Below are 26,000 nucleotides of genomic sequence, written 5' to 3'. Positions count from 1 at the left end.
ATGGCATGTGCTTCCCCGCCTGCCCCCACCACCCCCCCCCCCCCGGCCCCACCCAACATGTATCTTGTGATTTCCTTTCTTGGAGCCTTTGCCAGCAGCTCCTCCCACCTAGAATGCCTGATCTCATCTGTCTTTCAAAGTCTGACTCAAAACCACCTTCCCTGAGCCTCCCAGCAGTTTATCTGCATCTCCCTTCTCACCCTTGGCACTTTCTATCTCTGATGATAAATGAGCTGCTCAGGGTAGAGCCTAGAGGCCTCTGGGCTTCCTCGCCTCCCCCCTCCCCCCAGCACGGGGCCACTTCTGAGCCCTGTGAACTTGGACAAGTTGCTGAACCTCTCTGCCTCACTTTCCACATCTATAAACGGGGGATGACGATAACAATACTTCCCTTCTGGGGTTCTCATGAGGGATAAGTGAGTTAATTCATGCAAAGTGCTTATAATGGTGCCCAGCAAGCAGCTCTTCCAATTACTATGCTTGAAAGAGGCACTTGAGGGACTTCCCTGGTGGTTCAGTGACTGGGAGTCCACCTGCCAATGCAAGGGACATGGGTTCAATTCCTGGTCCAGGAAGATCCCACATGACATGCAGCAACTAAGCCCATGTGCCACAATTACTGAGCCTGTGCCCTGAAATAAGAGAAGCCACCACAATGAGAAGCTCACACACTACAATGAAGGACAGCCCCCCAACTCATCGCAACCAGAGAAAGCCCTCCCATAGTAACAAAGACCCAGAACAGCCAAAAGTAAGTAATTTAATTAAATTAAAAAGAGGCACTGGATGTATGTTCAATGAATGAATGAAGAATGAACAACTGAATAAGAAGTCCATTAGTAAATAAAACAAGTAATTAAGAACATCGAAAAGTACAATAAGAAATGAAAAGCTCAAGCAGCACTGAGGTAAAGATTTAAGAGGCAGGGTCTGTATTTACATAGCCAGCTATTTGTTTCAGGAGGTTAACATTCTTCTCAAAGATTTTTTTTTTTTTTGCTATTCTCTAACCAGATGAAAGCAATGGCACCCCACTCCAGTACTCTTGCCTAGTGTCCATGGGGTCACTAGGAGTCGGATACGACTGAGCAACTTCACTTTCCCTTTTCACTTTTATGCATTGGAGAAGGAGGTGGCAACCCACTCCAGTGTTCTTGCCTGGAGAATCCTAGGGATGGGGGAGCCTGGTGGGCTGCCGTCTATGGGGTCGCATAGAGTCAGACACGACTGAAGCGACTTAGCAGCAGCAGCAGCAGCAACCAGATGAAGTGATTTGATTATTATTATTCCACTTACATTAGTGATACTTACTGAAGCCTAAGCTGGGGAAAACATTAGCAGGAAAAGGGAAGAGGTGGGGGAAACATATTAAAACAAGAATCTCCTATTGGCCTTTACCCTTTCCAGGGAATCCTGTGCTCCCTGCTTTATGCCTGATATCCTGCCCATCCCAGTGGCAGGGCACCTGGTTAATGGAGCAAACTCTGGACTCTACCCTGACTTGCTGTGTGACCCAGGCAAGCTGCACAATCTCTCTGAGCCTGAAGTTCCTCAGAAGAAGGCAGACTGTGATAGTGTAAGATATGCTACTATACTCTTAGGATTCTAGTGAAGACCCAATGACTAATGCACTTAGTAGAGTCTGTGTGTGTGTTAGCTGCTCAGTTGTGTCCGAGTCTTTGCGATCCAATGGACTGTAGCCTGCCAGGCTCCTCTGTCCATGGGGATTCTCCAGGCAAGAATACTGGAGTGGGTTGCCATTTTCTTCTCCAGGTAGAGAGTCTAGTATGTCATAAATACGTGGTGATATTTGTCGGTGATGATGATGATGATGGCTGCTTTGAAAAACTTTGCTCTAAGATGATCAAAACACAGAAACAAGAAAAATGCCTCCACAGTGGAGCTGGTCCCTACACTTCTTACTTTATTGCTTCAGGTGTGTGAGTCTCATGGACTGTTTTTCCTTTAAGAGGGACACTATGTGCATTGAGTCTCTAGTTCAGTCTCTAGTTTTCTGTGATGTTGGTAATGTTTCCTATCTGGGGATCCAATACAGGAACCACTAGCCACATCTAGTTATTGAGCATTTGAAAAGAGGTAAGTGGTCCTAAGGAACCAAAGCTATAGTTTTAGTCAACTGAAGTTCATTTAAACAGTTTCACATGGCTACTGGTTACCATACTGGACACAGCAATGCTAGTTCCTTTATCTTTGTCATGAAGGTAAGGTTTTCCTTCCTTGTCCCATAAAATAAGGAGAAGCTGGTGTCAGACCAGACCAGATGGTTAACTGGGATTCAGAAAAGACTTGGATACTGAAATGAACAAGTGACATGCACGTGTTTGATCAGACTAACTCCCCAAGTTGGGAGAGGGGGCTGTTTTTAAACTTGAACCACCCAGCTTGTTACCTGTGGTCAGGAGCAATCACTCCCCCATAGGCTGGGAAAAAACTCCAGGGTAATGGTATAAGCTGTTGGACTAGCCCTGAGGGCTGGAGGCGTTTAACAGCCCTGAAGCTGACATGGTTTAGGATCTGCCCTGCTGCCTCTCCCTGGGGAGGACACCTGTCAGATCCTGCCTCACCCTTCTCCTGCACGCTGTGGCTAATTTGCTATTTCTGAGCCTCTGCTGGCCACCTTGTTAATTGGACGATGATCATTATATTTGGATGCTCAGTGCTTTCCCTTGGTCACTGCTCCAAAGCCTGAGAGTTCTGCAGGCTGGTCACATCTGACCTCTGGAATCCATTCATTTTGGCAAACTGCAGCAGGATCCAGCATCTCCATGAATTAAGGGGAATTTGTCATTGTTGTTTAGTTGCTAAATTGTGTCCGACTCTTTTGTAACCTCATGGACCATAGGCTGTGAGGTCCCTCTGTCCATGGGATTTTCCAGACAAGAATACTGGAGTAGGTTTCATTTCCTTCTTCAGGGGTTCTTCCTGACCCAGGGATCAAACTTGTATCTCCTACATAGGCACACGGATTCTTTACCACTGAGCCACCAAGGAAGCCTGTGAGTGGGAATGGAGGCCTTGCAGAGCTCAATCTGGTCCCCCCAACTGGGGAAATATTTCTTGGACACCTATTACGTGTTGAACTCTGCCAGAGAGATGAAAATACCAAAAAAGGTTCATTCTTCCCTTTGTTGTTCAGTTGCTAAGTTGTGTCAAACTCTTGGACTGCAGCACATCAGGCTTCCCTGTCTTTCACTATTTCCCGGAGTTTGCCCAAACTCACATTCATGGCTATCTAACCATCTCATTCTCTGTTGCCCTCTTCTCCTCTTGCCCTCAATCTTTCCCCACATCAGGGTCTTTCCCAATGAGTCAGCTCTTCGCATCAAGTGGCCAAAGTACTGGAGTTTATGAAACTTGAAATGGGGGCAGGAGGAGGTTGGGGGAATGAATGACAAACACACAAATCCACAATACTGTTATTCACATGACGCTCTGTGGAGCACTGGCACTACCCGGCAGCCTGCTAGAAATGAAGCACTTCAGGAACTTCCGTGGTGATCCAGTGGTTAAGAATCTGCCTTCCAATGCAGGGGACACAGGTTCGATCCCTGATTGAACAACAAGACAACACGGGCCCCAGGGCAACTAAGCCCCTGCCAAGACTAGAGAAAGCCTGAGCTCCACAACGAAGAGCCTGGGTGTGGCAGAGAAGACAGCGCAGCCAAAATTTTTAAAAAAAAGAAGCACTTCAGGCCCTACCCCAGATATAATGAATAGAATCTGCATTTTAATGAGATCCCACGGGATTCAAATGCACTTTAAAATTTGAGGAGCCCTCCTACAGTATACCTCTAGGTTATAAGCACTGTGACTGTGAGACTAATAATGGCCGTTGTCTATAAAGAGCCTAATGCATGCTGGATTTTAAGTGCTTTCTATATATTAACACAAAATAGCTTCACACTAGCCCTCTGAAGCAGATTCTATGACAGCTCCCACTTTACAGATAAGAAAACTGAGGCTCAGAGTGGTTAAGTGGTTGAGTTAAGGTCACAGAGATAGGAAGTGTCAGAACCTAGATATAAACTCAGGCATTATGGCTCCAGAATAAAAAATGTCCAGAGGTATAATTAATGCGCTATGAAGGTCCTTAGCATTACCTAAAGAGCTTCCAAATAGCATTTTCCTACTAGTAGTGACTAGACTTAACCATCTCACAGGTAGATGAAGGCATTTTTACCTCACAAGGTGGAGTGTAGTGGTTCGGTTAAACTCTGTAAGTAAAATAGCCCACGTAGCACACGGCACAATAATAGCTGCTTATCAAATGTTCATCACCTTTCTTTAGGCACACTTATGCCTCCATCAAGAGAGGGCTTACGAAGTACCAGATGGAGTTCTGGTCTCTCACCTTCCTTCTCGCTCCTCATTTCTTATAGGAGAAAGTGCTGATAGCCTGGCGGTTCTCTCAACCTTCTTTACTGCCTAATTTGTTCTTCCACCCAACAACTCTTCAGAACAAGGTCTTGTTTTCTGTTCTTTTGCCTTCCTTTCCCCCACCCCGTGGTATGCATTCCATTCCCTTAACAGAGAGAAACAGAGAGAGAGAGAGAGAGAAAGAGGGCTTCCTTCCCTCTGGCCACACAGCATTCATTTGATGTTTCTGATACTCTCAGACCTGCCCAGGGCTTCCCAGGTGGCACTGGTGGTACGCTGGTGGCAAAGAACCCGCCTGCCAATGCAGGAGACATAAGAGATGTGGGTTCAATCCTTGCGTAGTCCCAGTGCACCAGCCCCAAGCAACCAGTACCATGCATCGAACTTGGACTGGCGAGGAGGGAGCAGGGTTCGGGATGGGGAACACGTGTATACCTGTGGCGGATTCATGCTGATGTATGGAAAAACCAATACAATATTATAAAGTAATTAGCCTCCAATTAAAATAAATAAATTTATATTAAAAAAAAAATCCTTGGGTAGGCAAGATCCTCTGGAGAAGGGCATGGCAACCCACTTCAGTATTCTTGCCTGGAGAATCCCACAAACAGAGGAGCCTAGTGGGCTACAGTCCATAGGGTTGTAAAGAGTCAGACATGACTGAGGTGACTTAGCACGCACGCACATAGACTTGCCCAAGTGTATAACTTTTTTATTTAACCTCACCGCACCTCAGTTTCCTCATCTGTGAAATGGGGAGACGTGAGGCTAGCTCCTGCCTCAAGGGGTATTCCAAGGACTGAATTAGTTAATAACATAAAGTATGTAGAGCAGGATCTGCCATATACTAAGTGCTGGTCAAAATCTCTTATAATATCTAAGAAGACATCAATCTGGATTAAGGAAGTAAATAATAACCCCTGGTCATTTATGGATCACCTGTTAAATGTCAGTGATTACTTTTGGGGATAGCTAGGGAAATAAGCCTGGAGCATGCGAGCAGTAGAGCCAGTGCCAATCCGAGGGCTGCCAGCTGGCAATGGCCACATGGCTCTCTGGATGAGAGATAGAACATGCAGGTTTCAGACCCAGCTCTATTCAGTTCTGCAAACATTTACTGAGCACTTACTAAATGCTATCCACTGAGCTATGCCCTGGACACTCAGTGCATCCTCAGACAATAGAGAAGGATTTTTGGAGGAAGAGATGCTTAAAATGAATCTTGAAGGATGAAGTGAGATGACGGAGCAGAGGGGACAGTGGTCCAAGAAGAGGGCAAAGCATGTGCAAAGGCACTGAGGCACTGCCTTTGCAAATCCACTGAAAATACGCTTATGACTCCAGACAAGTACACTCATCCCTCTGGGCCTCAGTTTTATCATCTTCAACATGAAGCGTGTTCAACGTGCCTGTGCTCAGCTGTCTTGACTTTAAATTCCATATCCAATGATGGGACAATCCATTGGAAAAATAATAATAATAATCCACGTCAATTCAATGACATGGATCAACTGCATTTACCATTGGGTCCTTATTTTGTGAAACAACCAAAAAACTTTTGCACATACACAGAAAACTAAGATTGGAAGGAAATTCCCTATAAGGTCTTAGTGCTCATTCCTGGATGCAGAGACTCTGGGTGACTCAAAGTTTCTCCTTCAAAGTTTTTGTATATTTATATTTTATTTAATAAGTATATTCATTTTATATCTGTAAACATTCATAAAGATTATAAAAAGATTCTAGAGATTAGGGATGAGGCTTTCAAATATTTCTTTCAAACCATAATCCAGGGACAGCAAAACAGACTAGCAAAGACAAACACTGAGTAGGGCCTGATGCCAAGAGTTCAAAGACTAGTTCTGCAATGTTAGCTGCATGACTTTGGCAAGATTATCAACTCCAGTGAAGTTAATGTAAAAAAAAAGAAAGTTTCAAGAAATATAGTTACCTTCCTCCAGGCAAGAGACTCTATTTTTTTTTTCTATTAAATTTTACTTAATTTCTAAAAAATGCAAGTTAACAACCACAGCATCAGGAACCAGCATCTTTTTTAAGAAAGGGCTAAATAGTATTTTCAGCCTGGTAGGTCATTTGGTCTCTGTCAGAACTAGCCACAAGTGCCAAAGAAGCTATAAATAATATGTAAACAAGTGAGTTTGGCTGTGTTCCAATAAAACTTTATAAAAACAGGCAGTTGGCCAAGCTTGGCCTGCGGGGTATCGTTTGCCAATCTCTGCACTGCGTTGATTTAATGGCTCATTAATGGGCTGTAACCTGCAGTTTGAAAAATATTGGGATTAGAGTTGCTTTTACCCTGGCCAGATGAAGTAAATTGCAGTGACACTCATGTCACACATACATCATGTTTTAAAACTTTGTTTCTTAAGGTAATTATTTAGAATTCAACACGCATTTTTTTTCATTAGAACTGTTTATACAATGGTTGGAATTGCAGGCAAGCCCACAAATAGCCCTGCAGAAAACAGGTCTAAAAACATGGTTCTCCCACTCTGGGTTGTCCCTATTCATCCACTGGTTCTGAATTTCTCCAGGACCCACTAGCACTGGGGGTACATTTTAGAGGACTTTTGTGCCAGATGTGATCATGGCCCTTAGGAAGATGAGAAAGTAGCATTCTTCCTCTGGGAAAAGGCATCCTGCATTGCTGCTTAGAATGCCAGGAAAAAAATAGTTCTCCTGTCTCTTCCTTCTTGCTGTCGAGGTTCCTAGGGTGTCAGCCGAAAGAGTCCATATGTTGGGGAGTATTCCCTGTGGTATATAAGCCAATCAGTTGTGAGCTGTGTGGCTAATCATGGTCAAAAGTACTGAACTGTGCAAATGATCCACTTATGTGTTATTTATTTTTTAAAAAGTAAAGTAGAAGAGTGTAGTGACCCTCTGTCAAGCTTTTGGGAGCCTGGAACCACTGATAACCTTACTGTTTGGAGAATTTCCCGTATCATAAGTTCATGGTTCAGTAAGGTAGAAATTCATGTTCCCAGTTGCCCCTCCTGCTTTGTGCAGGGATGTGGCCCAGGCTCCACTGATTTAGAAGCAAGTGGTGTGACATAAATGGAACATGACAAAGGAGGTAGCAGAGACATTTAGCATTCAAAGGTAATGGTGACAGAGGTCCTCTGGGAGTGACCATTGTCCAGCGTTAGTTGCAGCATGTGAACTCTTAGTTGCAACATATGGGATCTAGTTCCCTGACCAGGGATCGAACCTGAGTCTCCTGCATTGGGAATGCAGAGTCTTAGCCACTGGACCATAAGGGAAGTCCCACACCAGAAGTCTTCTTAAGCTCTACTAAACATGTAGACTTATGGGACCATCATAGCCACTCTTGTCCTGTGTGACAACATCAGACGTTCCCTTTACTGGGAGGCCTTGTAACAATTCACCCAGCCATCTCAGAGCTATCTTCTACCCAGGTGATGCTCAGGTGCAAGAAGATAAGATCCACTTGGGTGGTTGTGAGAATTGCCCTGATTTATGAATCCAAGCATCTCCTGTAACAACTCCACAGAAATAGCTTCCAAGGTTCTTGAAAGGAACATCACTATTATAGGGATCAGTGAATTCAAGGAAGCCCAAATCTCTGGATATTTACCAAGTATTTATAGTACTATAAGGCCAGATATAATGTGCCAATCTAGGGTCATTTTGACCATAAGCAATGTTGCTTAGTAACACAATTGATATTGCAAATTTTATCATGTTTCCAGGGCAACAGAGCTAGAGAATTAACCCAAGGTCAAATTCTCATGCAGGAAGGGGAAGGATTTGTTAACCCTCTGCTTACGCTGGGCCTCTCAGAGGTTTTCTTTCTGCTAAGCAGGTTCAGCTTTTGCAACTAAACATTCCTGTTAGTAGTGTTGCTTGTATCAAGGATACTCTCCTCACTTGTGTTCTGATACACATACCTTGATGGGAAAGAATGGGGAAGAGTTACAATCAGGCCAGAAATTTTGCATAACCTTGGGTGTTTCCACTGGAATATGTTAACATTTGGATATCACTTGTCATGTACTGATGTGTTCTGATGATTTTCTGGTAAGGTTTCTTGGAAGATGTATTTGAATATCGTTAGCTTCTAATGTCTGTTGCTTGGTTAACTCTATTTCCTCAAGTGTAAATTTTTCCATTTGTTAAGACTGTTCTGTTTCTCCCATTCATTTTCCTCAAATTCTTGGTGATTGGAGGCTCATGTTTGTGGCTGAGATTTCCCTGGTAGACAGTCTGCCACATCTGTTTGCACAGCTCTGCTTACAAGAGGGGTGAGAACTGCCACTGCCTGGGTGTAAAGTTTGGCTGGTTTCCTCAAGAGACTGGGGTACAGTAAAAGTACCTAATGCCTAGTCTTCTATGTGAAGCTGATCACTGTTCGTCTCAGGCATTACCAGCTAACCCAGGCAACAAAACACTCCTATTTATCCTCCTCTTTTTAATTTTATGGTGACAAATGACTGAAATCATTCATGTTCAAACACATCTAGGAATCACTAGTATTTCTAGTAATGATGTTGTTGTTGTTCAGTCACTAAGTCATGTCCAATTCATTGTGACCCATGGACTGCAGCATACTTGGCATCTCTGTGTTTCACTATTTCCTGGAGTTTGCTCAAATTCATGTCCATTGAGTCGGTGATGCCATCCAACCATCTCATCCTCTGTTGTCCCCTTCTCCTCCTGCCCTCAATCTTTCCCAGCATCAGGGTCTTTTCCAATGAGTCAGCTTTTTGCATCAGGTAGCCAAAATATTGGACCTTCAGCTTCAGCATAAGTCCTTCCAATGAGCATTCAGTGTTAATTTCCTTAAGGATTGACTACTTTGATCTCTTTGCAGTCCAAGAGACTCTCAAGAGTCTTCTCCAGCACCACACTTTGAAAGCATCAATTCTTTATTGAAAGCATCAATTCTTTGGCTCTCAGCCTTCTTTATGGTTCAGTTTTCACATCTGTACATGACTACTGGAAAAACCATAGGTTTGACTATATGGACTTTTGTTGGCAAAGTGAAGTCTCTGCTGTCTAGGTTTGTCATAGCTTTCCTTCTGAGGAGCAAGTGTCTCTTCCTGACCCAGGGATTGAACCCAGGTCTCCTGCATTGCAGGCAGATTCTTTACCATCTGAGCCTCTAGGGAAGCCCCAGTAATGATATAAGGCAGGAAAATCTTGTCATAGATTTAAGATGATTCTATTAAAAAACAGTAGTAGCCACACGTGACCCCTAACCTCAGAACTGAGGTGTTTACATTTATCATTACTGTTTGGGAAATACATATAGCTTAATCATAATCTTACAAAATTTATCTGAGTTTTTTTTTTAACATAAAGTGAGAGATTTCAGAAGCTCAAAAAATAGTAGCCAAAGTTCTGGAACAACTTAAACTACAGAAATTTTATGCTGGCACTGAGCTTCTTCAAAACCCCACAATGAAAAATGAAACTATTCAAAACAAATGTAGCAACTCGAAAGCTATGCCCACATGAAAGAGGAAAATGGTATACGGAGACCTAGTTCCAGATACTCCAGCCAAGAAAGGCTCTTCTGACAAGCAGAGATGGTTTGAGGCACAGAACAATCTTTATTTCAGTCAACAAATATGTCTCAGACTTTCTGTTGGGTATGGATGAAAAGCACACAATATTCAGCTCCTGTTCTTGAAGAGTCTGTGATAAACATATAAGCACTGTAACCTTACCTGACTTTGCCAGCATAGATAATGAAAGCAATGTTGTTTGATTTTGGGGAAAAGGATACAGGAAGAAAGATAAAAAACAGCTCCAAATTAGGATGCTCCCTCCCACTGGAAACGTCTTGTTAGTAAGTTTTGGTATGAAGTGGCTGTAAATGTTTTACTGGAAACAGAGCCCTCTCTCCTCTGAAGCCCTTCCCTGCGTGTTTTCAGATGCTAGTAAATACCAAGCTCTATTCTAGCTCAGAATGGGAAGAAACAGCTTTTTGTCTAGAAGGAATCATACACAGGCTTCTTTAGGGACAACGACAACAGCATTTTAGAGCTAAAAAATAAAAAGATGTATATCAGCTACTCTCGCAGGATAAGGGGAGCTCTCCTCCTATTAAGCACGGCACTGGATGTCTTAGTTACAATATCTAATTTATGGCTTACACCAGTCCCAAAAGGCTGGTCTTATTCTCATTTTACAGTGGAAGAGAAGAGTTTCAATAGGGATGAGATGACTTGTTCAAGGTCCCAGAACTGGAAGAAGCAGAGCCGGGATCTGATTCCAAAGTTGTTCTGACTCCCAAATCCATATACTTTCTCAAAGACCAAAGTGAACAGAACTCAAAAAATGGTAAGTTCTTTCTGTTTTGTGTCATCCCCTGAAAGTTCAACCAAGGAGGAATGGAAATATTGACATAAAGGACTCCGACAAACTATAGAACATGTTCTCTTTACTGGGCTCTCCCTCACAGCTCATTCCTCTTTAAAACTTGTTCCAGAAAGTTTGCAACCCTTAGATGGTCTCCCTAGACTAATAGTCACTTCAACTACACTCTGAATTCTGAAAACAGATTCCAGAAGGGAAGATGGAAACTACATAACTGAAAATACAATGGGAGCCATGCAATGCTTGGGGAGTTGGGGACAGGGATAGGTCACAGGATGAGATATGTATTTTAGAGTTTCAGTTTGGTGGCCGTGAGGATGGAGCTGGTCAGAGAATATTAAGCTTCACACCCAGGGAGACCATTTAGAAATGAAATGCAGTGTCAGGTGTGACTTAGCGACTGAACAACGGCAGCAGTAAAGGGAACGAGGGGCTGGGCCTTGCAGTGTGGCAGCAATCTGGGGAGGAAGGGTTAGAATAGCAGTCCCCAACCTTTTTGGAACCAGGGACTGGTTTCATGGAAGACGAGTTTTCCACAGACCAAGGGTGGGGGATGGTTTCAGGACGATTCTTGTAAGGAGTGTGCACCCTAGGTCCCTCGCATGCACAGTTCACAGTGGGGTTTGTGCTCCTGTGAGAATCTACTGTGCCGCTCACCTGACAAGAGGTGGAGCTCAGGCAGTAACGTGAGCAATGAGGATATCCATCTGAGTAAATACAGATGATACTTCGTTCGCTTATCCACCGCTCACTTCTTGCTGTACAACCCAGTTTTTAAAAGGCCATGAATGTGGGAGGTGGGGCAGGGTTGGGGACCCCTGGACTAGAGGAATGGGAGATGGCACAGATATTGCCTCAGTAAGATCTACTGACTAGCTGGCTATAGGAAGGAGGGAAGGAAAGGAAGGAGTGTGGGGTGAGGCCCGGTTTTCTGACTGGTTTGACTAGGTTGATGGCGATGCCATTCTTGGAGACTGGGGAGAAAGGAGGAACAGTCGGTTTGAGGGGCAAGATGTTGGCCTTAGTTTTGAGGTGGTTGTGAACACTCCTGATGGAAATGTTCCATAGGCAGCTGGATCAATGGATTTGTCCATTCTTTCACCCTACAAATAATTATCGACTTTGTGATATATACCAGATGTTGAGTTTGGCATTAGGTACGGAGCGACAACCAAAACAGATGTGTTCTGTGTCCTCACAAAGCTCACAGGCAACACACACACACACACACACACACTTGCTGTGTTGGGCAGAAAAGAATAAGGTATCCTGAGAAGATCCAGCCTGAGAGTGTGAGACTTGACAGTGAAACTGGAAGGCTGAGTTGCATAAGGTTCTGGCGCTCAGTGGTGATGAGGTCTAACTGGAGATACAAGGGGGTCATCTACAAAGAGGCAGGAATTGAAGAGTGTGGGGAGGAGATGAATCAGAGGAACTACCCCATTCTACAGGCTTTTGGGTGGGGCTGAAGAACTAGATACCCCAAAGCTGAGACCAGTGGCTTCCATCCTCCCAGCCATCATGATTCATACTCAGAACACAAAGTCTTGGTGTGTCTGACTGAGGTTGTTTTCTGCCTGGTGACCATGTGCACGTTGCCACCTCTCCACTTTGGGTATGTTTGGCACATGAAAATATACACAGGGCACCACTGATTTGGCCTGGATACTGGCAGACGTGACTAATCCCCTGATTAAGTTAATTCCAGACTGGCTTGAAATATTGAAGCTAACTTGGGATTCTTAAAAAAAAAAAAAAAAAGAGGCAATTTCTGTCTCACCCATGCTCCATCCTCTTCTTTAACTGAAAGCCAAGAGACATGGTTTAGGAGCCCAATTAAATCCAATCCATTCTGGCAGAATTAGAGCATCCAATGAACATTTCAAAACCACTTGGAATCATTTAATAGAGAAAAAGTGCATTGAGCCCAAACTGGGAGCTGTTTAGCTATGTGTGGTAAGCTCTCCAACAACATTTATAAAAGGGAATGTTTATTAAGCATTTACTACATGCTGGGCACTGTTCAATGCATTCAGTCTTCAAACAGCCCTATGAAGGATTTATTCTTATTTTATAGATTTTATAGATGAAGAAACTGAGGCACAGGGAGGTTAAAGGCACTTTTCCAAGATACCCTAGCTTTTAATTGGAAGAGCCTGGATTCAAACCTACAAGTCTGGGTCACAGAGCCAGCTCTTTTAACCACTCAATAAACAGGGTCATTACTGTAGTAGTTACAGTGAACAAGCCTGTGTATATTGGAAGATGGGCCTGATTTGTGAGATGCTGGGGGAGATGAGGGGCTTCCTGGGTGGCTCAGTGGGTAAAGAATCTGCCTACAATGCAGGAGACGCAGATAGATGCAGTTTGATCCCCTGGTTGGGAAGATCCCTTGGAGGAGGGCATGGCGGCTCTCTTTAGTATTCTTGCCTGAAGAATCCCATGGACAGAAGAGCCTGGTGGGCCACAGTCCACGGTGTCACAAAGAGTCAGACACGAATGAAGCAACTGAGCACCCACGCATAGGGGAGATGAGCTTTGTGGACCTGTCTGCATGGAATGAGTGGACGCCTCCAGGCAGCCTTCTGGACTGATAGCAGTTTGGATGCCTTGCCTCTGACAGGGTGAAGTCATCCTCAGAAAATCCTGGGGTTTTCCAGGCAGAAGGGAACCTGGAAACCACTTAGTGTTGCTGCTGGTTTATGGACGAGGAGGTTGAGGCACAGGGGAGTAGATGGATGGTGCTGAGGAGCAGCAGAAGCTGGGTCAGAGGGAGCTTCCTCTTCCAGGAAGCCCTCCCTTCCTTCTCTGCCATGAGGACTCTGCCTCATGGAACCTGCTATGCTGTCCCCCATGCACCCGAGAAGCCCACTTCTGGGTGAGCAGGTGTGACAGTTTCCCCCTGAAGTGCCCAGGACAGCCAGGATGAAATGAAGACAGACATCTCCCACCCATAGGGCTGGCATCCCCCAAAGGTGCCTTCACAAGGAAGCCAACTGGCACTGCAGAAACCCTCATCTCTCTGGAATGTGGAGACCCACTCTTCTGACCCAGGCCACTTTTATCCCAAATTGGACCGGCCCTATGCAAACGCATTTCAAAGATCCCACTCAGGTCTCAGGGCTTCCCAGGTGGTGCTAGTGGTAAAGAACCCGCCTACCATTGCAGGAGACATAAGAGATGTTGGTTCAATCCCTGAGTCAGGAAGATCCCCTGGAGGAGGGCATGGCAATCCACTCCAGTATTTTTGTCTGGAGAATCCCCACGGACAGAGGAGCCTGGTGGGCTACAGTCCATAGGGTCACAAAGAGTTAGACGTGACTGAAGCACTTAGCACGCCTGAAGTCTCAGATACTCCTCAGGGCACAAGATTCAACCTCCAGTGAGTTTCTGGAAACTGGGCAGCTCTGGCCCCTCCCCTGCCCCACCCTTGCACCACCTCAGAGGCAATACCCACCCACCACAAAGTGGTGTCGACCCGAAGGGAGCTTCTCTCTCTGGTCATCCAAAGCCAACACATGTCTTACCTTTCCACCTGGAGGTTGACTTTGGAGGGCTCCACGTTGGGATTTTCCCATTCCATCTGCGGGCAGTGCATGAAATAGCAAAGGGTATACAGGGCCTCGGGCTCCCAGTAGAGCGCCCCCTGCTTGTGGTGCAGGGGAGTGCCATTGCCATGGTGCTTGGCATTGAGCGGCTGCAGGTGATGCATTGCTCGGGACACCAGGTCACCTGTGGACAGAAGTAAGATTTCAGATCCTTCAAGCAGCCAAGACTCACAGAGAAGGGGTGTAGAGATTCTCGAGATTCCCTCATTCAATGGAAATGGTCTCATCAGGCAGAGAGGGAAGCGTTTGTTCATTCACCACATGCCAGTCCACGACTTATCAGGTTTGGGGTGCTGCTTCAAGCAAAGCAGGCTGCTACGATAACTCCAGTCCTGCTCTTTGGAACCCACAATTTCTAACAAGGCACAGAAAGCCCTTTTGTACGTGTCTACTTCCAGCCTTCTTCATCTGGGACACACCCCTCTGTCACATCCTCTGCTGTAACCAGTACTGCCTCCCTTGCAATCACAAGAATGGACTATACTGTGTCTTTCCTCTGAGCCTGGGCATAAACTGTTATTCCCTCTATCTAGAACATTCTCTCTCTCTTCTTTTCCAGGCTAACTCCTGCTGATCATCCAGGTGTCGGCTTATATATTATATTCCAGGACACCATTCTGGAATTTCCCCCACTTCCCTGTGTCAGATGCCACACTGTACTTTCTTTATTACAGCACTTAGTACACTGTGACACAGTATTCTTTTTGTCCATCATTCCAAACGATAGCAACTCAGTCTGAAATGACACCTATTTGTGACAGCACAGTTAGAGCACTTTAACATTGAATTCTTATAACACCCTATGAAGTAGGCACCTTTATAAACCCATTTTACAGATGAGGACACAGAGGCCCAAAGAGGTGAAATAACTTCTCAGCAGGGCAGAGCCACTAACAGCAGAAGGAGGATTTGAACCCCAGCACTCCAGCTCCAGAGTCTATGCACTTAACCATGCTCCTTGAGGGGCATGTTTTACTATTCTCAGCACTGGCAAACTCTGAAAACACTCTGGTTTTTCTCATGCTTTCTTAGAAGAAAACTAGCTTTCTCCTTCATCAAACCAGACCTGCACGTTCCCAGGTTGGCCGTGGAGAGAATATCTTCTTACGGGAGACTGGTTGGGCCTGAAGCTCTGACTTTCCTTGACTAAGACTGTGTTTCTCAAATGTGGTTAGCTTGTAAGCAACCTTCAGGAATGTAGTTGTATCCAAGCACCACCTGTATCATTATTTACTTAATCTTCGATGGACTCATTTTATTTTTTAAATACATATATCTAAAAAAGAAACATTATGTCACTGCCATAAATGGGAAATCAGTATCCCTTGCTGTAAACAGAAGGTCATTGTGAAAGTTAATTCAATAAAAAGAGTGTGATTAATTTATACCTGAATTCTGGTTCTGTTTTCTTTTGTTACAAAGGGCAAGTGAAAGAGTTGTTAGGGGCACATATCAAGTGGAGCCTTTCCTCTGAAAGCAATTAGAATGGAAATAGAATTGAAAAGCATCACTCCCATGACCAGTGTTATCTAAGGCACTGCCCCTGTCCCTCTGGAAATCATCTCTTGCACAGTGGGAGGTGTTGCACATCTGGGGAGATGTTCCTCGAAGATATTCATGATGGTGAATTTGTGTGTCAGCTGGGCTAGGCTATGGTGCCCGGTTGTCAGTCTAAATGTTGCTGTGATGCTATTTTTTTTTTAAGTTTTTTTAACTTATTTAAATATATATTTAAAATTTTTTCAATATTGTGTTGGTTTCTGCCATACAGCAATGCAAATCAGCTGTAATTATACATATATCCCCTCCCTCCCAACCCTCCCTCCTCTCCCCCCATCCTGTCCCTCCAGGTCATCATCACAGAGAGCTAGAATGGGCTCTCTCAGGCTACATAGCAAATTCTCACCAGCCATTCCTCTTACACTTGCTAGTGTATGTATGTTGCTGCCACCTCCTCCGTTCATCCCACTCTCTCCCTCCCACACTGTGCCTACAAGTCCATTGTCTACACTTGCATCTCCATTTTTCCCCTGCAAATAGGTTCATTAATATCCTTTTTCTAGATTACATATATATGCATTAATAGACTATATTTGTTTTTCTCTTTCTGACTTACTTGTGAAGCTATTTTTTACATATGATTAATATTTATATCAGTATATTGTGAGTAAAGCAGATTACCCTCCAGAATGTGGGTGGGCCTCATCCAATCAGTTGAAGGGAAAAAATAGAGGAGAAAAGAGAGAAGCCCTTGAATAAGAAGGCATTCTGTCTTCAGACTCATGACTGAAACATTAACTCCTTCTAGAATTTAACCCTCCCTCTCCAACCTAGCTCCCTGTGGGGGTCAGGGACTGTCTCCCCCATTCCCAACCCCTCATTACCCAGCTGAAACCAAGCCTGCAGAGCCCACCAGTTCTCTGCCATCCAGCTGTACCTTTTCATAAGACACTTGTACCTAAAATCCAAACAGCTCAGTGAAAGGCAGGAGTTTCTCCTCTACAGGCCCAAGGCCTACCTTCTAGGTTCCCATTTCTTGTCTGAGGGAGGGGCTACTTCCTCAAAAGGAGATTGACAAGAGGGCTATTCATCCCCTTTGTGGGAGCCGGCCTATGGAGGTGAGGTCTCAGCTGAGGGTGAAAACGGCAAATATTCCCCTTTCTCTTCCACGTCCATGGCAGACATGCTTAACTGATCACAGAACTCCTATCCACTGAGTGGAGATGCAGCCTTAAAGTCCTTCTTGAGACAAAAGTCCAAGTGGTCACTATTTACTCTGATTGTCAAAGGACAGAAAACTCCATATCCTAAAGCCAGAGCCCTAAGGTGTCATCAAGATAACCTAACCAGAGTACAATCCACTAAGCTTAATATCTGGACAATGATGCAGGGGTTAAACAGACAGTAGTGAGGGGTTAAACTTCCCTACACCCCTCTGCCTTCTACTAAGCCTTAACCTAGAGTCTGACCCTCCTTCTCTCCATTTCCCACAGCAGGAGAATATATGCAAGAAACTCAAAAAAGAATCAGAGAAGGAAATTCTCTTTTAGGGGTAGGTGGGCAGGAAAGATCTTAAGAGGACCTGTAGATGGAAGCTGTGGCATCCCATGATTCTATGTGAGCAACAGTCCAGCTGTTGTTCACTGAGCATCTACTCTGTGCCAGGCACTGTGAAAAAGCACCTCACATGCATTGTCTCTAGGACTCACAAGGCTCTATAGGGTACTAGACCATTCAGGTATGAGCTAAATCAAATCCCTTATGATTATACAGTGAAAGTGACAAGTAGATTTAAGGGAACAGATCTGACAGACAGAGAGCCTGAAGAACTATGGATGGAGGTTCATGACATTGTACAAAAGGCAGTGATCAAGACCATCCCCAAGAAAAACAAATGCAAAAAGGCAAAATGGTTGTCTGAGGAGGGCTTACAAATAGCTATGAAAAGAAGAGACACAAAAGGCAAAGGAGAAAAGGAAAGATATACCCATTTGAATGCAGAGTTCCAAACAATAGCAAGGAGAAATAAGAAATCTTTCCTCAGGGATCAATGCAAAGAAATAGAGGAAAACAATAGAATGGGAAAGACTAGAGATCTCTTCAAGAAAATTAGAGATACCAAGGGAACATTTCATGCAAAAATGGGCTCAATAAAGGACGGAAATGGTATGGACCTAACAGAAGCAGAAGATATTAAGAAAAGGTGGCAAGAATACACAGAAGAACTATACAAAAAAGGTCTTTATGACCCAAATAACCATGATGGTGTCATCACTCACCTAGAGCCACACATCCTGGAATGCGAAGTCAAATGGGCCTCAGGAAGCATCACTAAGAACAAAGCTAGTGGAGGTGATAGAATTCCAGTTAAGCTATTTCAAATCCTAAAAGATGATGCTGTGAAAGTGCTGCACTCAATATGCCAGCAAATTTGGAAAACTCAGCAGTGTCCACAGGAATGGAAAAGGTCAGTTTTCATTCCAATCCCAAAGAAAGACAATGCCAAAATACTGCATAATGGCACTCATCTCACATGCTAGCAAAGTAATGCTCAAAATTCTCCAAGCCAGGCTTCAACAGTACATGAACCATGAACTTCCAGATGTTCAAGCTGGATTTAGAAAAGGCAGAGGAACCGGAGATCAAATTGCCAACATCCATTGGATCATCCAAAAGGCAAGAGAGTTCAAGAAAAACATCTACTTCTGCTTTATTGACTACGCCAAAGCCTTTGACTGTGTGGATCACAACAAACTGTGGAAAATTCTGAAAGAGATGGGAATACCCGACCACCTGACCTGCCTCCTGAGAAATCTGTATGCAGGTCAAGAAGCAACAGTTAGAACTGGATGTGGAACAACAGACTGGTTCCAAACTGGGAAAGGAGTATGTCATGGCTGTATATTGTCACCCTGCTTATGTAACTTATATGCAGAGTACAACAACAGAAATGCTGGGCTGGAAGAAGCACAAACTGGAATCAAGATTGCTAGGAGAAATATCAATAACCTCAGATATGCAGATGACACCACCCTTATGGCAGAAAGCAAAGAAGAACTAAAGAGCTTCTTGATGAAAGTGAAAGAGGAGAGTGAAAAAGTTGGCTTAAAACTCAACATTCAGAAAACTAAGATCATGGCATCTGGTCCCATCACTTCATGGCAAATAGATTGGGAAACAGTGGAAACAGTGACAGACTTAATTTTTTGGGGCTCCAAAATCACTGCAGATGGTGACTGCAGGCACGGAATTAAAAGACGCCTGTTCCCTGGAAGAAAAGCTATGACCAACTTAGACAGCATATTAAAAAGCAGAGGCATTACTTTGCCAACAAAGGTCCATCTAGTCAAAGCTATGGTTTTTCCGGTAGTCATGTATGGATGTGAGAGTTGGACTATAAAGAAAGCTGAGTGCTGAAGAATTGATGTTTTTGAACTGTGGTGTTGGAGAAGACTCTTGAGAGTCCCTTGCACTGCAAGGAGATCCAACCAGTCCATTCTAAAGGAAATCAGTGAATATTCACTGGAAGGACTGATGCTGAAGCTGAAACTCCAATACTTCGGCCACATGATGCAAAGAATGGACTCATTTGAAAAGACCCTGATGCTGGGAAAGATTAAAGGCGGGAGGAGAAGGGGGCGACAGAGGATGAGATGGTTGGATTGCATCACCGACTCAATGGACATGAGTTTGAGTAAACTCTGAGAATTGGTGATGGACAGGGAGACCTGACGTGTTGCAGTCCATGGGGTCTCAAAGAGTCAGACACGACTGAGCGACTGAACTGTACTACATTATTTTAGCTTTACAGCAGTGATCCGCAAGCGGGGTGATTTTGCCTCCCAGGGGACACGTGGTAATATCTGGAGACATTTCTTGTGTCACATCCCAGGGACTGTTACTCTACCTAGTGGGTAGAGGCTCGAGATGTTGCTAAACATCCTACAATATACAAATCAGTCCCCATAAGAAAGAGTTTTGCCCAGGAGTCAATAATGCCCAGGATGAGAAATTCTGTTTTACAGATAAGGAAACCAAGGCTCGAGGTCACAAGGCAGAGAAGATTGGAAACCTGGGTCTGCCTGATTCTAATGTCTGTGCTCGTCACCCTACACTGACCTAAGTCCTTTTTACAGAGACAGCACACCGCAGCCGTGGCCAGCTCCAAGTCCATGATGGGGCAATTTGGCATTGTGTAGCCAAGGTGTTAACAAATGCTCCTTTCCTTTGATTCAGTAATTCCATTTCTGGGACTCTGTCCCAAGGTTGGAATCCAGAATGCAGCAAAATCTTCATGCACAAGGATTTTTATCCAAAACCTTATTTATAGAATCCAAAATTTGACAAAGAAACAAATGTTTGAAAATCAGAGCATGGTTAAATAAACTCTGGTATGTGATAAAACTTATGCAGTTACTAAAAATGTTTACAGAGAGCTGCAATAAATGAAAAAAAATCTTTAAAATGGTAAGTGGCAAAAAAGTGAAATTCAAAATTGCATACAGTGATCAGGATTATGTTATTAAAAATATGCACTGAGTAAATAACAGGGGGAAAAAAGCAAAATGTTGACCAAGGATTTCTCTGCCTAGAGGGATTGTGGGTGACATTCCCTTCCAACTTTTCTTGTTATTTCTGAATTTTGAATTATGGCATATGCTTCTTGGGTTTATCAGAGTAATAAGCTTAGCGAGGTGGTGTTTACTTTCTAGTGCCTCCTATGTAGGGCCAGGTTGGGGCACATTCATCTTTCCCTCTGTCTTTCTTGAAAGCACTCATAAAAAAGCTCAAAATAAGAAAAATCAAAATTGGGTGGAGAAGAGAAGAGGATCCATGTTCTGAGGCCACACGTCACCCCTCCAGGTCCCCAAGGCCCTGGGAAGGCTTTGGTGTTGGTTGGACTAACCGTGTCCTCAGAGCATCATTCAGTTCGCCCTGCACTTCTAGGCTCTCCGCTTTTTCTCTTGCTGTTTTCTCACTTTATAGGAACCTTCCCTTCATCTTCTCATCTACTGAAGACTCTCAAGGCTGTGATCAAATGCCACTTCTTCCAGGGAGCCCTCCAGGATGCCCCCATTCAGAATCAATTGCCCTTTACTCTGTGTACCTACAACACCTGATGATAAAGTCTAACATGTTACGTGTTTAATTCAGACATGCTTTAGATGCCCATACATCTGCTTCCCCTATTGACTTTAATGGATAGAGACATGACTCATTCATTGCCCTGTTCCCGGTGGAGCAATGTGTTTGGTGGTTAGGGACAAGTTTTCTGGAGTCAGACTCTCTGAGTCTGAGTTTCCAACCTGCCACTGACCAGCTGTATTATCTTGGGTGAGTTAACGTCTCTGTATTTGGGGATAATTATGTCCTTTGTGAACTTGTTGTGTGGATTAAACTGCTAACATGTAGAAAGTACCTAGCATTGGTTTCTTCATTTGGAAAATGGAGATAATAATAGTTCCTAATGAAGCGATCATATAAATCACTTAAAGCACTTGAAATAGGGTTGGGCACATTCTAAACGTATAATAAGTATTCAGCATATATCTTTTACTTTGTATTGTCACTACCATCATCATCTTCATCACCAGCACCATTTTTTCCATCATCTTGGCCACCATTATCATCTTCATCATCATACTATCTACATCACCATCAGTGTCATCACTGTCATCAGCCCAGTCTCTGGATCACAGGCCTAAAGGATGTCTCTGATGAGGGTTGGTCATGGGAGATGAAATCGGCATGGGGATTCTACAATCACTAGCTCCACTTCAAATCCCACTCTATGTGTGTGCTATCTGCTGCTTCCCGGTCAGCTCCATTCATGAACCCAAAGCAACAAACCCACTGTCACTAGCTACACTGAGTTTGGGTGGCTAGAGCTTGGTTCTAGGAACCTACTTGAGAATCTGCTTATAATCAGGTTTCCCAAATGTCAGTCATTTGAAAATCAGCATCATGAATTCTCACATATCTGTGTGCCATAGGTCCGATTTATTTGCTTAATATTTTTCTTTAAATTGGCTCCTTCTTTCACACAATACATTCATTGAAAAAAGAAACTTTATATCAGTGCCATAAAAGGAAAACCAATATTTTTCTAGCACCCATAAAAAATTCATGGCAATTAAAAATAGAAAGTGTTTTGTGTATTGCCTGCAATCTCCCTTGCTACCCTTTGGGAAATGGAGCTCTGCCTTCCAGACTCAGGTTATCAGTGCAATTCCCTTTAAGCTGTCTTCCTGCATGCCACTGTGATCACCCTGAGACAAAGGATTGCATATTCCAACATGGGTTCCTTTCCCCAAAACCTGTACTGTGACAGCACCTTCAATTCCTTCCCTGCTGTTCATCCACAGTCAGCTACCACTTTCTATGTACATTTTCAAAATTTCCCACAACCCTGGGGTAGGAGGTATCATCACTCTCTTTTCAGAGATGGTAAAGCTGGGAATCAGAGTGATCAAGTTACTTGACCTAGGTCACACAGCACAGATGAGGAAATCAAGGCACTCTCCAGCATCATAAACCGTGGTTTAACTTGCCTCCCAAATTTTATTGGGCTCCAAAATCACTGCAAATGGTGACTGCAGTCATAAAATTAAAAGATGCTTGCTCCTTGCTTCTGAAGAATTGATGCTTTTGAACTGTGGTGTTGAAGAAGATTCTTGAGAGTCCCTTGGACTGCAAGGAGATCCAACTAGTCAATCCTAAAGGAAATCAGTCCTGAATATTCATTGGGAGGACTGATGCCGAAGCTGAAACTCCAATACTTTGGCCACCTGATGCAAAGAACTGACTTATTGGAAAAGATCCTGATGCTGGAAGGATTGAAGGCAGCAGGAGAAAGGGACAACAGAGGGTGAGATGATTGAATGGGCACCACCAACTCGATGGACATGAGTTTGAGCAAGCTCTGGGAGTTGGTGATGGACAGGGAAGCCTGGCATGCCGCAGTGGGTTGCAAAGAGTTGGACGTGACTGAGCGACTGAACAAAGACAACTCATTCCCTATTTTATACATGAGAAGATTGAGTCACAGAAGGGTTAAGACCAGTGACACTTTACCATTGAAAAGGGTCACAGGTACATTCTAGTGGCTAGAGGCAGCAGGACCTTATGAAAAGACCCCATTTCCCCATTTACATTTGAGAGGCTCCTTGTCCAAGCAGAGGGCTTTTTTTTTTTTTCCTGGTGACACTGAGGAGAGACAACCCAGAAACCCTTTTTATGCACAGTTGTAAATTAATGGTCCTGTTTGGAGTAACACATTGAGTGGGAACTGCAAGTTCACAGTTTAGTGTAAAAAGAAAACAGAAAGAGGCATTTTTCAATGAAGCCCTCATTTTTTTCCCCTTTAAATAACAGAAAGCAATTACTCTACTTAATGGCTGTCCAATGCAGGTTAATTGGGAGCTTGGGGGCAAGGCAAGGAACATTGGGCAGAAGAGCTGCAACAAGGTCTCAGAGGACACAAATATGGGATGGATGGGACCAAACGAAGAGTCGAGTTGATTCAAAAATGAGCACAGCCAGGGCCTCTGCTTTCCCTGGAGATGGGGATCTTACCCAGATCAGGTAGGGAGGCCTGCCTGGTCTGCTCACTGGACTCTAAGTACTGTCTTGCTAATTTCCTGGTTCTCACGGTTAAGAATCACCAGCCTGTGTCAGTTTGGGGACCTTTGTGAGTTAGCTTCTCACTCAAATAACGTGAGTGGCTCAGCTCAGCTAGTAAAGAATCTGCCTGTAATGTGGGAGACCTGGGTTCGATCCCTCGGTTAGGAAGATCCCCTGGAGAAGGGAAAGGCTACCCACTCCAGTATTGTGGCCTGGAGAATTCCAAGGACTACAGTCCATGGGGTCGCAAAGACTGAGCGACTTTCACTTTCACTTTCAAATAATTTGACATACAGAGATTCCAGTTCTAGCCCTCCGAGTTCAAAATTCAGTTCAATAGAACACTAAATATTTGACAAGAATTTCATTGAGTTCCCCTCCCCTGTAGCATTTTCTTCAGCTTTTGTTTCACAGACTAGTTCACTATGGGTCATTCGTGTATTCATTGGACATTCAACAGGTATTTCCCAAGCTAAGGGCAATGTGTTAGGTGCTTAGAATGCAGAACTCAACTGGACACAGCACAGTTAAGCAGAAAAAGAAAAGATGATTTGAAATGGGACTCTGCCACTTAGGAGTTGTGTGGCTTTCGGTAAAACATTTATCCTTTTAAGTCTTAGTTTTCTTATCTATAAAATGAGAATAATAATACCTTTCATGTGCTTAAAGCATTTGGCACACAGCAGGTGGTCTGGAAATAGTGGATGTATTTTTGCCCCAAGCCATAACATCACCACTATACATCACCACTGAAGGCAGTTTGGGGTTTTAATATGATGCCCTGAGGATAGAAGCAGGGTGTATACAGAAGTTTCAGTGGGCAGGGGCAGGGTGAGGCGGGTGGGAGAGTGGGGGTGGGTCTGTCATCTACCTGCTGGTGAAATACTCGGTAACCTTTGTGAATTCTCACATCTCCAATTTAGTTTTGAGGACAGCATTCACAATACCTGGTACAGAGCAAACTGTAGATCCTCAGACCTGGAAGGAACAAAGGTCTGACTAACGTTCTGATATTATAGAGGCAGATACAGTCCACCCATATCATCTAGAAATACCCAGGCTTCCCCCAGAGACAGGGAGTCATGTCTAGTGATGAAAGCTCTGCCTGGAGAACTGGATTCAATTTCAACTCATCAACTCACAGGTGTGGTTGATCTTAGACAAGTTATTTATCCCTTCTTACCTTCATTCCCACATCTATGTGGATAATAATGGTTACATTGGAAGTAGCTCATGTAGATTTTTCATAGTTCCCTAGATTAACATCTATTATTGTTGGCTATTAAGAAGGCTATAGTCAGGGGCTCTGCCCTCAACCCTGAGCAGCCTAGTTCAAGAAGAGCAGGGACAGCTGGGAACAAACTCTCTCCATCCCACCATTGCTGGAACAACAGTGGTTTCTGGAATCCGCACAGGCAGAGTAACCTTTGAATATGAAGAACAGCTCTCTATGTACACAGACAGGGCAAGGCTGTATTGATTCAGACCATAGAGCAAGTCAGTCTAAATTACAGTCAGATCAGAAAAGAAGGCAATTTTATTACTTTCCATCGCCGACGTGGCTTATCAACATGCCTCTGCACACACATTCTACGGGGCTGACTTAATGAATGGAGGGAACCTATTCATAATTAGCAGCACCTATTTGTGTGCCAACAATTCATATGCGAAAGTCAATATTCAACAGCAACGACAGCATTTAATTTACAGAACAAATTGTCCTTAAAAACAATTTACGTGGCAAGCTGCTCCTGCGGACTGCCTGCTTAGGTAAAATGCAGATTTGTTTAGCAAATCCTTTTCTTCAAGAGAAGCACTGGAATTGAGCGGAGCTCCAGCCCAGGTGCTAGGAGGGGCCCTTAAAATACTTCAGGACATACCTTTGAGACCCCAGAGGAGAACGTGTGGGGGCCTCTTCCAAGGTGGCACCCATGTAGACATGATCCAACCCTGTAGCCAGAATCGGCCTTTCCAAGGTCATGGGCATGTCTTGGAAATTGGTGGAGTTCCAAACAAAACGGCATTTCTTCTTTGAGATGTTTCCCCAAGGGATCTGCTTGGACCAGCTACATCTGAATCTCTGGGGGGGCTATTAAAATGTAGACCTTTCCTTTTCCCGTTCCAACTGTTGCAGATATCTCAAAATATCATTCACACACATCACCACCTCAAAATAATAGGTCATCAGAGTTGCTGCTAGATCTTGTTTTATAATGTTCTAATAAAAACATATAATGACTATATCACAGTTTAGCTAAGATATATTGATAACTGTCTTTTAATATAATTAGCTTCCTTTACAAACTGGTACACTTTATTTCATGCATTTAAAAATACTGTTCTAAGGCAGGGTCCACAGGCTTCATCAGGCTGCCAAAGGGGTCCACAGAATCCTTAAGTTTAAGAACAATCATACAGCTGACCAGTGGCTGGAAGACCCTGTAATCAAAGGCATCTCATGACTTTGGCGATTTGATGGGAATTTCCAAATTCAGGTGCCAAGAAAGT

General features: G+C 43.9%; 1 protein-coding gene across 3 annotated transcripts in view; it reads right to left on the bottom strand.

The window, feature by feature from the left end:
- The window catches only part of BTBD11 (BTB domain containing 11), a 332,136-nt gene that overhangs the window by 105,659 nt on the left and 200,477 nt on the right, over positions 1-26,000 (bottom strand). For all 3 annotated transcript variants that reach the window (XM_024992023.2, XM_059886625.1, NM_001205745.1), the window contains exon 3: positions 14,289-14,493. In XM_024992023.2, coding sequence (XP_024847791.1) covers positions 14,289-14,493 — 205 coding nt within the window. The remainder of the gene's footprint in view (positions 1-14,288; positions 14,494-26,000) is intronic.

The sequence above is a fragment of the Bos taurus genome, chromosome 5 (genome assembly GCF_002263795.3).
Source record: "Bos taurus isolate L1 Dominette 01449 registration number 42190680 breed Hereford chromosome 5, ARS-UCD2.0, whole genome shotgun sequence".
Taxonomy (NCBI): domain Eukaryota; kingdom Metazoa; phylum Chordata; class Mammalia; order Artiodactyla; family Bovidae; genus Bos; species Bos taurus.
This window is presented reverse-complemented; position numbering and strand designations above follow the sequence as displayed.